Raw genomic sequence first — 15,419 nt, 5'->3', positions numbered from 1 at the left:
ATATCATGACAAGATGTTAGTAATATTTTATAACAAAATGCTCCTATATTTAAACATATTGTATGAAAAACAAATCTAGGAACAAAACGTCAAATGCATTTAACTTCAAAATTCCAAATATTAGTTAAAGTATAAGTATATTATAAATCAATTATTCAGTTCAATAAGTAAATAATAATAAAATTAAATCATATTTATCCTATATGCTAGAATTATTAAAAAAAAAATTGGTATATCTCCTTCTCCAATTAAATGTTTTGGGTTTATGTAATTCTCAGCATATATTTTTTTTTCGTAATATACTTAGTAAACAAACGTCTTACGATAACATTAATAAAGATAAAATTTGGTTTAACGCAGCCCACAGGTATTATTGTGTTAACAAATATAACTTAAATATTATTAGTTATCACTTTTTTAATATAGGTATTAACATCACTTCAAAACCTTAAGTGCAACAATTTATATAAATGTAGTTTATTTCAACAAGCGAGTTTTCGAATATCTATATATATTAAAAAATAATTATATTTGTAACTGCAATTATTTTAACAACTTTTAACCAAAATTAACATTTTACACCTTGTCATTTTTTTTAATGAAAAAATATATGTGGTATGGCACTATTATTTTTTCTCATTATTTGGTAAAACTAGGGTGGTGACCATTGACCATACATGCCATTTAAAATGTGATTGTCCTGTTTTTAACCCATTATCTTTATATTATGATACTTTAAGATATGCGCATGAAAGAAAAAAACAATAAGTTATTATAGAAACCAAAGTTAATAGTTATAACATTATTTAAAACGAGCATAGAGTGACAACAGATAAGTTGTCAGCAATAAGCATCAAATATGTACTTTAGCAATGTATAGCATAGTGTAATATTATGAATCTCTTGCAATAAGGATAATATTCACTTAATATAACAGGTGAAAATTATCATCAAAATATTAAAAATGTATTAGATTTGAACCAAAACCATTACCATAAAGAAATGTATACATAAATATGGGAACCCAAGTAAAATCTTATTCAAATTATTAAGTAACAAAATTAATAATTGGAATAATATTAATGTTATCTGATCTTAAGTATATGGTATACAAAGATCAGTGCCATGTTGGTATTTTCTCAGTTATTAAATGAAAAATAAAAAACACAAGTTTAACAATTAAATTAAAAAGATTTGGTTTTATTGATCTACGCAAAATTCTTTTTCTTCAAAATCTCTAACAAAGTGTCCAATTCTTGTGTGTCGTCTCCGAAATGTTTGACAACCACGCATGAACACCCTACCACTTTCCTGGCTTGACCGTTGTTGTCGTACTTACAAAGACCGCTCCATTCCCCTAAAGTCTTGTTGCTGTCTACCTCAATCAGAGGAGTACTGTTCTCGGCACATAATCCAGTCACTAATTTCTTGTACATGGCTTCTTCGCAGTTGTTGGCCAACACACATAGTACTCCTATGCAAAAAATTAAAACATGTAATTTATAATAAAATAAATTAAATGGTAAGTTTAACATTTACCAAGTTTCTTCTCTAGAGCTTTGGTACCCTCGTGTATTCCGTGCAAAAGGCTGCCGTTCACCTGGGCATTTTTTAACACTTCTTTCAAAAGGTTGTACATTTCTCCGTGTTCACCAACCTCTACGGCATCTTCAACGTCGGACATTATGGACTAGTGTATAGGTACAGCAATAAATTTAATAAAAAATTAGCAAATACTTGCTAAATTAGTGGAATTAAAAAGAAGAATTTCTTAAAAAGAAATATCAAAATGAACACGTTTTCGAGAAGGACAGAGAAACTGATTGCTATTGTTGAGGTTAAGTTGTTTGCATTCTGTTTATTTCGGCAATCAGTGCATGCAACTAACTCTTGTTAGTGCGGTAATTTCATCATACCATATTTTATTATCTACAGCACAGCTGTGGTAGAAAAAATGATAATACCACGATAGAATAATATTATCGCTGTTATTATCATAGAACCAAGCCACCAAGGTGGATTCAATTCATTGAATACCAATCCACCTTTCAAAGAACAATGTATTTTGCACAGATACATAGAATAAAATATAATATAGAATAGAATATTTATTCTATATTATATATCTGTGATATTTTGAATAATATTTATAATATCATATTATTCACATAGAATGTTCAATGGTATAAATGATTATTATAATTTATATTATTTTCTCTTATCTTTTATTATTCTTACCCTGTGTCTTTATCACTAGTGCTGTTCATAGAAAAGTTATTTAAATATTTTTGCGTGATAACGTTTGTAAATTTTCATAGGTATTTTGTATTTACTATTTAGGTGACTAATATAATAATTAATATTATACTTTACTACTACTTTAGTTATACTGTGTAACTGTTATACTATATTTTTTTAGCAACACTCACACAAATACAGTGAACTCAAATACGCAATTGTGAATTAAGTGTTGTCGACAAAAACAAATAGAAGAACATTACACAAACAACAAATGAACATTTGTGTACATTTTAATTTCAATAGTGGTTTTTGATATTTTTGGCAATTTGACAAATTGAATACGTGTCCGTGTTGTAAAACGAATTTTAAACTATGGAATCAGTAACTGCCAGAGTTAACGATGAGAGACGAAAAATGGTAATTTAATATCCAATAATCCAATATACATAATATTTTTATGTATTTATTTTATTAAAATCTACTTGAAAGTACTGTATTTGACATTGTGCTAATTGTTTTGTATATTATATTCATTTATCTTATCCATTTATTGTATATAGTTTCATATCTATTAATACATGTAATTCAACTCAGTATTTACAATTCCTTAAAATATAATAATATTAATGGTTATCTATATAATCATTTGTAATATAAAGTCATAAATTTCTGAAGACAAAAGAAAAACAATAATCCAAAATGAGAATAAAAGTTAAGTTTGTTAGTATACTTAATGTGTATGATGGAACTTTTTTATAACATTTTTTAACATTATATCTATTTATTTTCTATAACAAAAATTAAGTAACAGTTTTAAAATTATCATGTTAGATTGTTTAAATTCAGTAGTTTTCAGACATTTCAACAGTAGAAATATAAATTAATCTTTATATTAAATAGTATTTAAATTGGTTAATTTGGGAATGCATATGTCATTATCTTTGGTAATATGTATGTGGTGGTTATTATCATTAATCAACATTGTATTTTAATTTGTAAACTAACACAATAACCATCTTCTATTTGCATCAATGTCTTATTATTATTTATAGACTATATGTTAATATATATCAGTGGCAAATTCTCCAGGCATGCTCAGCATGCGCCGCATGTTTAGGAATAAAACGTTATTAACCAAAATACAAAAATTATTTTGTAATCAATAATATATTACTTTAAAAAAACATAATGTATTGCAATAATTTCATTTATTTCTGTTATACTTATCTTTGTTTATTTTTATTGTCACATTTAATGACAGAGCATACGATAGATGTGTGTACAAGCTATACGACGCTTGTTATCGCTATAAAATACCAGTTATTCGGAGATCGCCTCCACTAACTAGCAGCCGCAGTATTAATCACCCAGGGAATGCTCATTCTGTTACACATCATCAATGTAGTAATTTATATAATTTACGTCTACGAGTATATGACAATTTTTCTTAGTTTTTCTACGATAATGTAACGGAAAAATTTGTTGAAAAAGAAAAAAGAATTGATTTTATTTATAAATAAAAAACATGTGAAGGTAACTTATTTTAGTTAAAAGAGTCAGGTCTCAATTACAATTATTAAAGTATTATTTAAGTAAGTGCTATTATATATTTATATTAAATTAAAGTCTTATTTATAAATTAATACAAATTTGTGTATTATTTATTAATAATAAATTAATTAGAACTACAGTAGAACCTCGATTATCCGTGACTCAATTATTCGTGTTCACAATTAATTTTCACTCTTCCGAAAATTTAAAAATAAATATGGACTGTAGATGTATAACATTATTGTGTATATTTCTAATTATAATTAAATAAAAAATTACATTATTATAAAAAGTCTCTATTAACCGTGGTTTTCATTTATCCGTGTGACCCTCTCCTCGCCATTACCCCGGATAATTGAGGTTCTACTGTATAATACATAATGATAATTGAGCATGCCCATACATCAGTCAGCATTGGCCACTGTAATATATTATGCATAAATACATATTGGTTTAAAAAACTGTAAATATTCTTTTACTCTCTATTACAAATAATTATTAATGCCTGTTTAAATTATTCATAGAATATCTACCTTAAAGTGTTTGTACATTAAAGCGTAAAATCCTGTAAAAATATATTTCATATAAATATTATATATCATGAAACTGGCTTGATGTATAATTTAAACTATATAGTGTTATCTGCAAATATATAATAATTTATAAACTATAAGTTATATTCAATGTCGTCGATCATTGTTTATAAGTATACAGATTTTTAAACCCTGAATATAGGGACATGATATTGAACAACATTTTTTATAGAAATATAACACTCATGTGGAAATAAATATATTCTGATTATTATTTTTTAGTAATATTTTAGTATAATTTTTATATAATGACACAGTGTACAATATTCTATGTTAAATATTAAATATTATTTTCTCTCAGCTTCTATAAACTGAAACAAACTAAATTTCTTTAAAACTGGGATAAATGATAAGTCTATATATAAGTATTGCGAATGTAATATCAAATTTAAGTGGGTGATACCTTGGAAAACATTTCTGGACGATAGTAGTCCAAAGGATATAAGTATAAAAGTTATAGATATGATATAAGTACATAAATCTAGTCCTGTATTTTAGTATAACAAATTCACTGTTTACTGATATTTTCTATCTCAGATTTAATTTTTATGCTAAACCATTTGAAACTCATAGCTGCATCACAGATTAAATAACCCTAAATATGTTGTTTATATTATTATTAGTGTTAATTATATTAATTGTTCTACTAATATTCTATAAAGATAATAATGATATAGATGTGAAAAAATATCTCTCTTAATCTTCACTATTAAAAAATTAACCAATTTTATCTTATGTAGTTATGTCTTATACAGGGGCATCATTTCACATTTTTTCATGGGATGCAAAACCAATATTGAAAATCTAAAGTAATACCAGTCACTTGCATGGTCGAGTCATCCCATGAATTTTTTTCAACACACTTTTTTTGTAAATGTAGATCATTTTATAGAAATTATAGTATAAAACAAATAATAATTTTGTTCACTGGATGCATTTGTACACCCTTGCATCCCACATATGATGCCACTGGTCTTATAAAATTAAATTAAATTTATAATAATATTTACATTTGCAGGTATATGTTGGTGATTTACCTAAAGACTTTTTACGCCTTGACGTGGTTTCTGTAGATGATTCTACTAACAGATTACAACAAGAGGCTGCGGACCAACAAGCTGCTATGGCTCTACAACAAGCATTATCTTGTGTGCAAGGAGATCGTGATAGAAATAGATTAAATATTACAATTGTACAAGCACGCCTAGTCAAAAACTATGGTTTAACCAGAATGGATCCATATGTACGTCTTAGAATTGGACATTGTGTATATGAGACACAAACAGATCCTAATGGCGGTAAAACTCCTAAATGGCATAAAACTGTTCAAACGTAATTAAAGTTTTAGTGCTAAATAATTTAAAAAAAAAATTGTATTCAGATTTTTGTAAATTATAAAAGAATTGTAAATTTTTAGACTTCCACAAGAAGGTGTTAATCAAATTAACGTAGAAATATTTGATGAATGTTCTTTCAAAATGGATGAACTTATTGCTTGGACAACAATACCAATACCCAATCAAATTTATAAAGGGGTTACAATCGAACAGTGGTATAATCTTACTGGTAAACAAGGGCCAAATAACGAAGGAACTATTAATATAATTATAAGTTTTGGAGTGAGTATTCATTTTTTTTATGAAAATTACAATTCTGTACCTAATGTTATATTTTTGTTTCAAAGATTATATATTAATTATATTTTCTTATTAAATTTAAGACTCCTCCTAGTTTGGGCTTAACAAGTTCAGTTATGATGTTACCACAAATGCCAAAATTCAATAATTCAAGTGCCAATTTAACTCCTATTTATATTCAACCTTCAGCACCACAAGTACCAACTCTTAGTGCAGAAGACTTAAAACAAGTAAGTTAATCATATAATTTAAAAATAAAATTAATATTTCATATTATTTTTCTTTTTTAGATTCAAGACATGTTCCCAAATATGGATAAAGAAACAGTGAAAACTGTTTTTGAAGCCAACAACGGTAACAAAGATCTTACTGTTAATTCCTTACTCCAATTGGTCGATTAAATGTTGTTAAACAATTAAAATTTTACATAATAATATACAAGTGCCAAGTCAGCAATTTGACAGCATTATTAAAAGGTATCAGATAATTACCTATAATGGGTACTAAACCTAATATTACTTTTCACTTGCTTTAATTAATAAATCAAATGCAAATCAGTTGACACAGTATAATTGGATTATATTACTAAAAAAAATTAATTTGTTTAGTCCCTACACTAATAGTATATATATCAACTGAAATTCCACCAACATATACAACACATTAGTTATTAATTTTATAGTAGTTTATACATATATATATATATATGTTGGTAGATTATTTTACAACTGTTTATAAATAATACTAATATTTTATCATTTTATTTTGTGCTGTTATTGTTATTTTAATGTTAATTATATTATAGATATGTTTATCTTTTTCAAAAAAAAACATTCAATAATTGTATTCAATTTATTATAACTTATGCATTCCTATTTGTAAATCAAAATATTTGTGTATTTGACATTGTAAAATAGATTTGATAATTTGATTGTTTTATCATTTTTTTCTAGAATATTATGTACGATAAATTTATATTAATTATACAAATATTTACAAGATTATTACTCACCTAAACCAATTTTTGTAAAATTCAAAAATAAATATTATTATAATTTATTGAATAACAAATTATCACATTCTGTATTTTTGAATATAAAGATATAATAAATTTAAAAATAAAGGTTATTTTACTCTTAATATTTGGAAATGAGATATTATTAATATAACCTATGTATTTGAATTTTTAGTTATTCATAGTATACTATGTAAGTATAAATAATACCTAAAAATATTTCCAATGTTTCGTATGAATAATATATAAACTGTATCTTTTAAATAAACCATAAAAACAAAGATTTAGAAAACTACCAATAAAATATTTTTGGAGATAAATGCTATTATAAGTGTAAATATTTTTAAAATCATTACTAAAATAACATTTTTTAATTTTACATTTCACTCAATGTGTAAACAATTTATTTAGTAAAAGTGTCAGTGATGATTTATGTTAATTAGTCAAAAGTATTAAGTAAAGAAAACATACATTCAAACCGAATTAATATAAAATAAATGTCCAATTTTTTTTTTATAAAATGTTATAGAGAAAAGTGATACTAAATCCAATACTTCCATTTTTTTTTCAATTAGTGCAACATTTTTTCAAATTAATTTTCTTGCTTTTTACATATTAATTATTATTATTAATATTTTACACCAATAATGTACTGATAAAAATATGCTTTGCAATATTTTTTATGGAAAACTAATTTCTATATTTTTCTGCAATATATTTGAATGTAAATTGTATTTTACTTAAAATTTAACTGTTATTTGAATATTATTTAAACAATTTTAAAAATAACTTTACTATTGTTTAATATTTCCTTTATCTTGTTAAAATATATTTATTTCCAATCAAATTCACTGAATTTGTTATTAATTTATTACTATAGCTATGTGGGATTATCATTTATGGTACTGAATAGTTTAAATTTAGAATAAAATCTTAAACATTAAAAAAAAAAAAAATGTTATTATAAAATTTGTTTCAATATTATATTACAAAGAACACAACTTTATTTTGTCAACATAATATAATAAGTTAAAAAAATATTAACAACATTATGTAGTTGTATAACATAAAGATATTAAATAATATAAATAAAACAATAAATATTCATATTTTATATTGTACATAACGTCAAAAAAAAAAAAAAAAAAAAAAATGTAATATTATATTAAATAACAAAACATTGTTTAATATTAAATTATAATTCAATAAATATATATAATAGTTAAAAATAATAATGAAAGTTACTGGCAGTTATTATTGCTTGCAGCTACTTGTGCTGCTAAATCTGCAAATTTAGCGGTGTAATCCACACTGTTCTCACTCATAAGACACTGAAATTGGGCTTCCACCTATTATCAGAAAATTAAGATTAATAAAAATATTTATATTTACCGTTTATTGTGTTGGCTTAACAATTAAGCAGATCTAATGATAGGATAAAAAGGAAGATTCCTCCTGAACGGATTTTCGGATTAAATAAAACATATATCTATACATAAAAAAATCATTACATTTACTATATTGTTAATTTATTATATGTTAGTATACAATGGTCAGGGCAATTTTTATGTTGATTATTTCTACATCAAAAACATTTAAAAAAGTTTAATAAGATAATATGGATTGGAGATAATAATGATCCATTTCAAGGGCTGATATTGTGATGCGCTAATAAGAAACTAAAGATTTTTATTGTTTTAAATAATTGAATCATTACTTATAACACAAAAATAAATTATCACTCCTACTGATATACACAATAATATATTTGGTTTTCTATATTACCCTCTCTTCTGAGGTCTTATCAGGGAATACCTAGATTGACACCTACATAATATATCCTTATATCAGTTACTTAAATTAATGACATAGTTTATATTAACCATACTAATAACAAGAATGTGTAGGTATCATAAATATTCACTCAGAAATTGCACTGTTGGGTATCGATCGATTTACTTCAGTGGTTGATGACCAATTGCTAGATATTCATCATTATCACCACCTCATCACAAGACTTAACTTCTTATTAAAATTTCTCTCAAGAATATCAAGTCGTGCCTTTGACGACCTAGGGTACTCACTTAGTACGAGTCATATCAGTTACAAATGATTAAAATGTAAAAAGAACACATCTTGGACTATTTCGTAACAAATTACACTATAGTCATGAATTCATGACTGATTTTACTAAAGTATAATTCAGTATTTATTGTATATAAAATTGAATGTATAAAGATATAAATTATTATATTATTTATATCTTCTCAATGCTTGCTTGTTGGAGTTCTTATCAATACCAAAGTGAAAAAAACTTAACTAATTATTAGCAATACGTAATATATAATACACAGTATCACAATCAGTGGTGTAGTGGAGGGTACACGGCGTGTACCCACCTCCTAATTTTATAATTATGCGTGTACTTATAACGAAAATCGTGGTACGCAGGTACACGGAGCTTGAATAAGATGTATTAACGTTCACGTTACCCAGCAAATAATATGTAAATTTATTAAATTTTGATATTTATATAATTATATATCATACTGTATTAGGTATTATTGTATATTATATTATAAACAACTAATAAATAAACAAAATAGTGAATACTTGTTCAGTATGCTATCTCTACCCTGAGTCTACCATAATTTTATGTTGGTCGATGGGTTAGCATGCTATTTATAAATGAAAATGTTGGTTTTGTTTATCAAATATGTAATAGCTACTGCTAGATAACATTCAGTACTCGTTCATGTTATAGGGAGGTGTGGGGGGCAAAGCCCCGCATACTTTTTTTACAATGATTCATGCGTGTACCCATAAAAATTTTTAGGACTACATCACTGATCACAATCCACTATATCGATCAACACAAAATTGATAACAATTTAAGTACTACAGGCCATAACAATAAACTAATAGTTATTATTAATTAATAATTACTATGCTATGTGAAAATATTCATGAAGTGAAATAGAACTTAAAATAACTTTTAAAATTAATATTATACTTACATCATTTGAAATAACTTTTTGATCATTTCTTGTAGTTTCAGCCATTTGTTCTTTATCCAGATGACCTAAGAAACTACTTAATGAAAAGTCCATCTGAAATTAAAAACTTTTTTTAGATAATGAAAACTAAGTGACCTAAATCATAATTATGTAAAATAATAATAACATATTAGTCATATTTTAAGCAATAAAAGTTTGACATACATCTGGATTTAGCCATTGATTGCTATCGTCCTTCAAAAGTCTAGAAGGACTAGTGGATGGTGTTGTTAAGCTAATAGACGTTGTTGAACTACTACAGTTTGATAAAAGACCAGAAAAATTTGGAGTTGAGAATTCGTTCATGGACGGCAACGCTATGTCCATTAACCTGTTTATAGTCGATGATGTGATACTTACATCATCTGGAATATCTTCATCTGGGGGTTTCCACTCTTCTAAAAAAATAATAATATTATAATTATGAATTTTTAACTTTTACAATTACAATTTTCAATAAATATAAGCTTACAATAGTATGATAAATTTAAAATAACACACAATTAAGCAAAAAGGGTGATTCAAAATAAGCTAAATGTAGTCATACACAGCAATGGATGATTTAGCTTATAGTTGGTAATATTCATTATTCATTAATTTTAAAGTGTACTAAAGTAAATTTCCCCTTTTCCATTTTCTCAAATAAATTAAAAATAATATTTAGAGCTTTTACTATATCTAATACCATTTACCATGTTTCATGGTTTACTGATACTTTATCAGTATATTGGCATTCACACATATCCATGGTTTTAAATTTCAAAAATTTCATTTAAATAATATAATTTTTAATTCTTACTTAACTTTATTACAAATTGTTGATATTATATTTAATATATAGAAAAATGTATTAACTATTATTATTAGACAATTCACAAAATTTGATGGGGGTATGCGCAGCCAATGAACGGTTTTAGTTGGTAGCTAGTTCATTTCTTTTATAGAAATTAACATAGAATTCTACAAGAAAGTAAGATTAAATAGAATCATCAAACATTAATTTTATGAATCAATATTTTTAACAAAAATATCAAGTTAGTTGTTTGCTGTGCATCTAACAAAGATTTTAGAAAGTGGTTTAGGATATTTGAATAAGTTGCGGGGAAGAGTGTTCAATTCTTAGTTGGTAAGATACAAAATTAAGAAAGTTCATAATTTATACTCCAAAATTATTCACATCATATTACTATTTTTCCTTAACAAGTTTAAATAAAAAAACTATTATACTAACTTTTTGGAGAAAGTGGGGCTTGATCTACATGGTTAATATCACATTGTTTGCCGTCCATTAACTGATTTTGTTCAGAACTAATTGCTGGTACAATAGGCCTAAAATTAGATGTTTGCACAATAGTTAAACTGGTCTTTGGTTGGAGTGGCAGAAGTTTTTGAACAATGCCAACATGTTTATTACTGGGTCGACCTGTTCGATTACAATACCTAGGTTGTAATTTCTGCAAATAAAAGTTCAAGTGTTAATCATTAATTACACAAAGTATATTAAATTTTAATGTAAGGCACTCATTATTTCAAAAACTATTAAGATTTTGGAATTATGAGTGCTTTAATTAAATAGTATAGTATTACCGGTATAACCTGATATAAGTAACATTAAATATACTCAAATTAATAGCAAAGGTAATAATTTATAAATTTAAATGAATAATTGAAATTGTAAATAAAAAATCTTACATCAAGTTGAGCTTTGAATGAACCAGTTGAATGTAAAGGTTTTGGCTGCAAAGGTCGTCTGAATACTGATGATGGGTGAACCATTACTTTGCAACCACTGACTAACGAGTAAGCACCACGTTGATTTTGATCCACCTCTGTTTTAATCTAAAATTAATAATACAGCCACATTTTATAAATTGATATTATATAATAAAATTACTAATTAGCATGATTTGGTTGGTTAAAATTTACCTCTGTCTGTCTTGGCAAACTATGTGGTTTGTTGTTTACAGATCCGCATGAACAGCCCTGAAAGTTTCACATAGAATAAGCTTACATTCAGTGAACAATAAAATAAACATTCAATGTTAATATTTAAGAACCTAGACATACTTTAGAAGAAGTTAAATTATACTGAGCAATAGAAATGAGTTTATTGAGCGATTGGGATAGTCTATTTTGACTGGTAGCTTCAACACAATCTTCAAACCAATACTCAAGTTGAATTTTAGATTCAGCACCACACTAAAAAGAAAAAAGTTATTTTATTAATGTGAAAAATAAAGAGTATATTATTATTATATTCTTTTAAGTACTAATAAAATAATATTACTATGAGATAAAGTTCCCCTATTTTAATAGCTTCAACATTTGCTAATGTCCACCCCTGTTTAACTCTAGCAATAAATTCTTCTTTCTTCTCTTTTTCTTGGTCATGTGATGAAATAACCGGATCATTTTTGGGAGGACTTGCCATTAGAATATCCAAGCCTTTTTCACCATCGTAAGTTACATCTGTTATCGGACATACTGTAGATGAACATGTGGTTGAACTATTTTCTTGACTCCCAGATGATCCAGATGCAGAATTAACTGTTTCTGTACGCACCCGTTTAACATATGGTTTTTGGACTTTAGTTGAAGGAAACTTTAAATAAAAAATAAATAACTTTTAAAATACACAAAAATAAAAATAATATTGTAAAATTGTAATGTTACCTTTTGAAGAATTGATTCTACAGATTCTTTAGAAATTCCATGTGTGTTTCTATGAGCTAATAAACTAACATTTGTATTTTCAATATCACTAAAATTTACACTAATAGGAGTAATATTAACACCAGTTGCTGGAGCAACTCTTAGAATTCTTTTGGATTCTTGATCAATTTCTAGTGTTTTAACTCTGTGTATTTGTTCACGCTAGTAGTATAGTGTTTAAGGACATTTAATTTAAAATTTAGACAGATATAATAAATATATTACTTTGTATATAATAATAAATTAAAATCAAATACCAATTGGGAAAAGGATACAAGTTTTCGATTTTCTGTTTGCCATCTATTTTCTAAAAATGACAAAAGCATAGACAAAGGTTTCTGTAACTCAACTGTTGCTCTAATGCGAGGGTTCATGGCAAGTGATTGGACTAAAGACCACGTATCCATATCTCGAGGCCTTAATTCAACACTAACTTTTCCTGGCAATTTTAAGTCTCCAATTGTATCTGAAAAAATGTGAATTGTATTAGAACAAATTATAAACAGTAAAAAAAATACATTATACCTTCAAGACAGTTGAGCTTTCTCAAAGCTCTACAATGTGGTGTTTTAACTTTCCACAGTTTTCCTTTACTCCTGACTTTAGTCGAACCATGATATATCATTTCATATAATTTTGACCAATTTTTATCATTACAAAATCCAATTCTTCGTTTAAGTTCACCGTAATTAATTAACCCGTATAGCTCTTGCACTACTTTTTGCATTTCTACAATAATACAGTAATATGAATAATACATTTTAAACAATTAAATTGTCAAAGATACTATTATTTATTAGTCATTACCTTTAGGAAATTCAATATATTTGCAAATTTTGTGCCATGTCCGATAATAAAAGTGTCTCAATTGTTCTTTACTTTTAATAGCCTGTTCACAAGAACCTTTACGCTTAGCTCGGTTTGCCATAAACCATTGAATAGATTCAAAATCTTTGCCAAACTCATTTAAGCCTTCAAAAAAAGAATTGGTATCTTCTGCTGACCAAAGTTCACGCCTAATTTTGGAAGACTTGAAAACTGGAGCATCATTTGAGTCTATAACAGATATGTGATTTGTACACAAAAATAAATCATATGCCTGCGAGACTAGCATGAAGATACTATGTACAAACACTACAAACCTATTTTAGAACAACTGGGTCCGGGTGAAGTAGATGCTGGTGTCATACGTAATTTTTTGGACACTCTAGCACTGGTCCTTAACAGCACACCCTTTTCAGAGACTACTGTTGGAGCATCAGGCTCCAGATGGCAGTCGTCCACTTTGATCTTCTCGTCCATATTACTGCAGAGGGATTGACGATGAAAAACCTACAAGGACGATGTTTTGACCCAATTATGACGCAATTAAGAGCACAAATTGAAAATTAAAATAGCAAATAGCCAATACTTGGCACTTACCCGGAACAACAATCGTCTTAATAGCTGCCTAACCAACACCAGAGTTCATGTCCACAGCTCAATGAAATCGTCGGACTGGCTCAGAGCTTTAGGTCGCGCGAAGCCAATTAGCGCCATTGTGGAAATCCTCCAGGGACAACGTACACAATTCCGGGGAAACCCGGACGTTTGGGATCGTTATTATTACGACACAAGCGGCACCATAGCTAAATTTCGGACAACAGCGACGACAAGGGAAACATAACGATAATAATGGTGCAAATCGGACACAAAAGTTTAACGCAAAGTCTCTAGGTATTAAAATATTCAGTAGTCACTTGTACGCGCAGAAAATGATAAACAGAAAAATCTAATCAAACGAACACACAACAACAAACATGGCGAAATGTACTGTTATCATTGCAACGGTGCTTCGATAGTTCGATGGTGGCGTGCAAAGAAGGGGAAGAAAATTATAATAATAATCGTCGGTGCGGCGACCAAAAAGCGTCCTCAAAGAAACGGCGAGTATTCTGTGTTTATGTTTTCTGTGTTACATGGCGAATGGTTGCACAAGCAAAATATTATGGTTGTCGGCCAAGACACATAATTATTATTGCACACATACGCATCAAATACTCGGATGACGACTACGGTGTAAACCTAAAATATTGTTGCAATATATAGTATAGGTATTCTTAAGTTATCGGTGCTCAAATGTTTTTAAGCACGATTCAGTGGTGATTCAAAAACACACTTGCAATACCTACGTATGAGTCCTATGACTTCATAGTGGTCTGTTGCTGAAGAATTAGGTCAACTTTTAAAGCAGAAAACGTCCCGCCACAAAGTTCACTCAACGTTCTCCGCTAAAACGTGCATACTGCATAGGTCATATTATAATACCGCATACTATATAACAAATTAGGATTTTTCAGTGAACTATACTTGCAACAACTAACAAATCGCAGGTTATATACTTACCTAGTTACCTAATATTTATTTTATATATTTATATTATGTATGATATATCTTACTTTTATAACTAGTAATATAGGTACCACTAGTACCGTCTGTATACAAATCGGCGTAACTAGGAGGGTCCGGAGGGAGCTTAGCCCACTATAAGGTTTTACTTTTTAGCCTCAATTAGCCTTCAAATTATTTTTAAATTTGGTTTTCTAAGACTAGTCCTTGTAACTATTAAATCCTA

At 27.3% G+C, this 15,419-nt stretch overlaps 3 protein-coding genes across 4 annotated transcripts; 1 reads left to right on the top strand and 2 right to left on the bottom strand.

The window, feature by feature from the left end:
• Positions 1 to 1,179: 1,179 nt before the first annotated feature.
• On the bottom strand, positions 1,180 to 1,833 carry LOC113555818 (40S ribosomal protein S12). Its single transcript, XM_026960370.2, has 2 exons — positions 1,540 to 1,833; positions 1,180 to 1,474 (listed from the first exon to the last, which is right to left on the bottom strand). The coding sequence occupies exons 1-2, from the start codon at positions 1,682 to 1,684 to the stop codon at positions 1,209 to 1,211; spliced, it is 411 nt and encodes a 136-aa protein (XP_026816171.1). The 5' UTR covers positions 1,685 to 1,833; the 3' UTR covers positions 1,180 to 1,208.
• A 371-nt stretch (positions 1,834 to 2,204) lies between these two features.
• Positions 2,205 to 6,777, top strand: LOC113556665 (toll-interacting protein-like). Of its 2 annotated transcripts, XM_026961759.1 has the most exons (6): positions 2,205 to 2,340; positions 2,420 to 2,658; positions 5,404 to 5,717; positions 5,803 to 6,004; positions 6,106 to 6,252; positions 6,313 to 6,777. In XM_026961759.1, the coding sequence occupies exons 2-6, from the start codon at positions 2,614 to 2,616 to the stop codon at positions 6,421 to 6,423; spliced, it is 819 nt and encodes a 272-aa protein (XP_026817560.1). In that variant the 5' UTR covers positions 2,205 to 2,340; positions 2,420 to 2,613; the 3' UTR covers positions 6,424 to 6,777. The 2 variants fall into 2 exon arrangements, with proteins under 2 accessions (XP_026817560.1, XP_026817559.1); XM_026961758.1 differs by having other exon boundaries at positions 2,315 to 2,658.
• A 1,397-nt stretch (positions 6,778 to 8,174) lies between these two features.
• LOC113555983 (protein cramped) lies at positions 8,175 to 14,812 on the bottom strand. Its single transcript, XM_026960646.2, has 14 exons — positions 14,228 to 14,812; positions 13,948 to 14,137; positions 13,613 to 13,861; positions 13,331 to 13,534; positions 13,081 to 13,271; positions 12,767 to 12,967; positions 12,381 to 12,695; positions 12,161 to 12,292; positions 12,020 to 12,076; positions 11,786 to 11,932; positions 11,325 to 11,547; positions 10,259 to 10,491; positions 10,055 to 10,147; positions 8,175 to 8,386 (listed from the first exon to the last, which is right to left on the bottom strand). The coding sequence occupies exons 2-14, from the start codon at positions 14,105 to 14,107 to the stop codon at positions 8,279 to 8,281; spliced, it is 2,313 nt and encodes a 770-aa protein (XP_026816447.1). The 5' UTR covers positions 14,108 to 14,137; positions 14,228 to 14,812; the 3' UTR covers positions 8,175 to 8,278.
• Between the last annotated feature and the right edge of the window lie 607 nt (positions 14,813 to 15,419).

This window comes from Rhopalosiphum maidis, chromosome 1, assembly GCF_003676215.2.
Source record: "Rhopalosiphum maidis isolate BTI-1 chromosome 1, ASM367621v3, whole genome shotgun sequence".
NCBI lineage: Eukaryota > Metazoa > Arthropoda > Insecta > Hemiptera > Aphididae > Rhopalosiphum > Rhopalosiphum maidis.
The sequence above is the reverse complement of the archived record's forward strand: the minus strand, read 5'-3'. Positions and strand labels throughout refer to the sequence as shown.

What these genes read in the sequence shown, in the direction of transcription:
- LOC113555818 (XM_026960370.2), bottom strand. Translation starts at nt 1,684, where the DNA reads ATGTCCGACGTTGAAGATGCCGTAGAGGTTGGTGAACACGGAGAAATG. An exon ending in AGCTCTAGAGAAGAAACTTG is followed by an intron (nt 1,475 to 1,539) that starts GTAAATGTTAAA and finishes TTTTTTGCATAG; the next exon opens with GAGTACTATGTGTGTTGGCC.
- LOC113556665 (XM_026961759.1), top strand. Translation starts at nt 2,614, where the DNA reads ATGGAATCAGTAACTGCCAGAGTTAACGATGAGAGACGAAAAATG. An exon ending in TGGCATAAAACTGTTCAAAC is followed by an intron (nt 5,718 to 5,802) that starts GTAATTAAAGTT and finishes GTAAATTTTTAG; the next exon opens with ACTTCCACAAGAAGGTGTTA. An exon ending in ATATAATTATAAGTTTTGGA is followed by an intron (nt 6,005 to 6,105) that starts GTGAGTATTCAT and finishes ATTAAATTTAAG; the next exon opens with ACTCCTCCTAGTTTGGGCTT.
- LOC113555983 (XM_026960646.2), bottom strand. Translation starts at nt 14,107, where the DNA reads ATGGACGAGAAGATCAAAGTGGACGACTGCCATCTGGAGCCTGATGCT. An exon ending in TAGGGGAACTTTATCTCATA is followed by an intron (nt 12,293 to 12,380) that starts GTAATATTATTT and finishes TTTTCTTTTTAG; the next exon opens with TGTGGTGCTGAATCTAAAAT. An exon ending in AGCCCCACTTTCTCCAAAAA is followed by an intron (nt 10,492 to 11,324) that starts GTTAGTATAATA and finishes TTATTTTTTTAG; the next exon opens with AAGAGTGGAAACCCCCAGAT.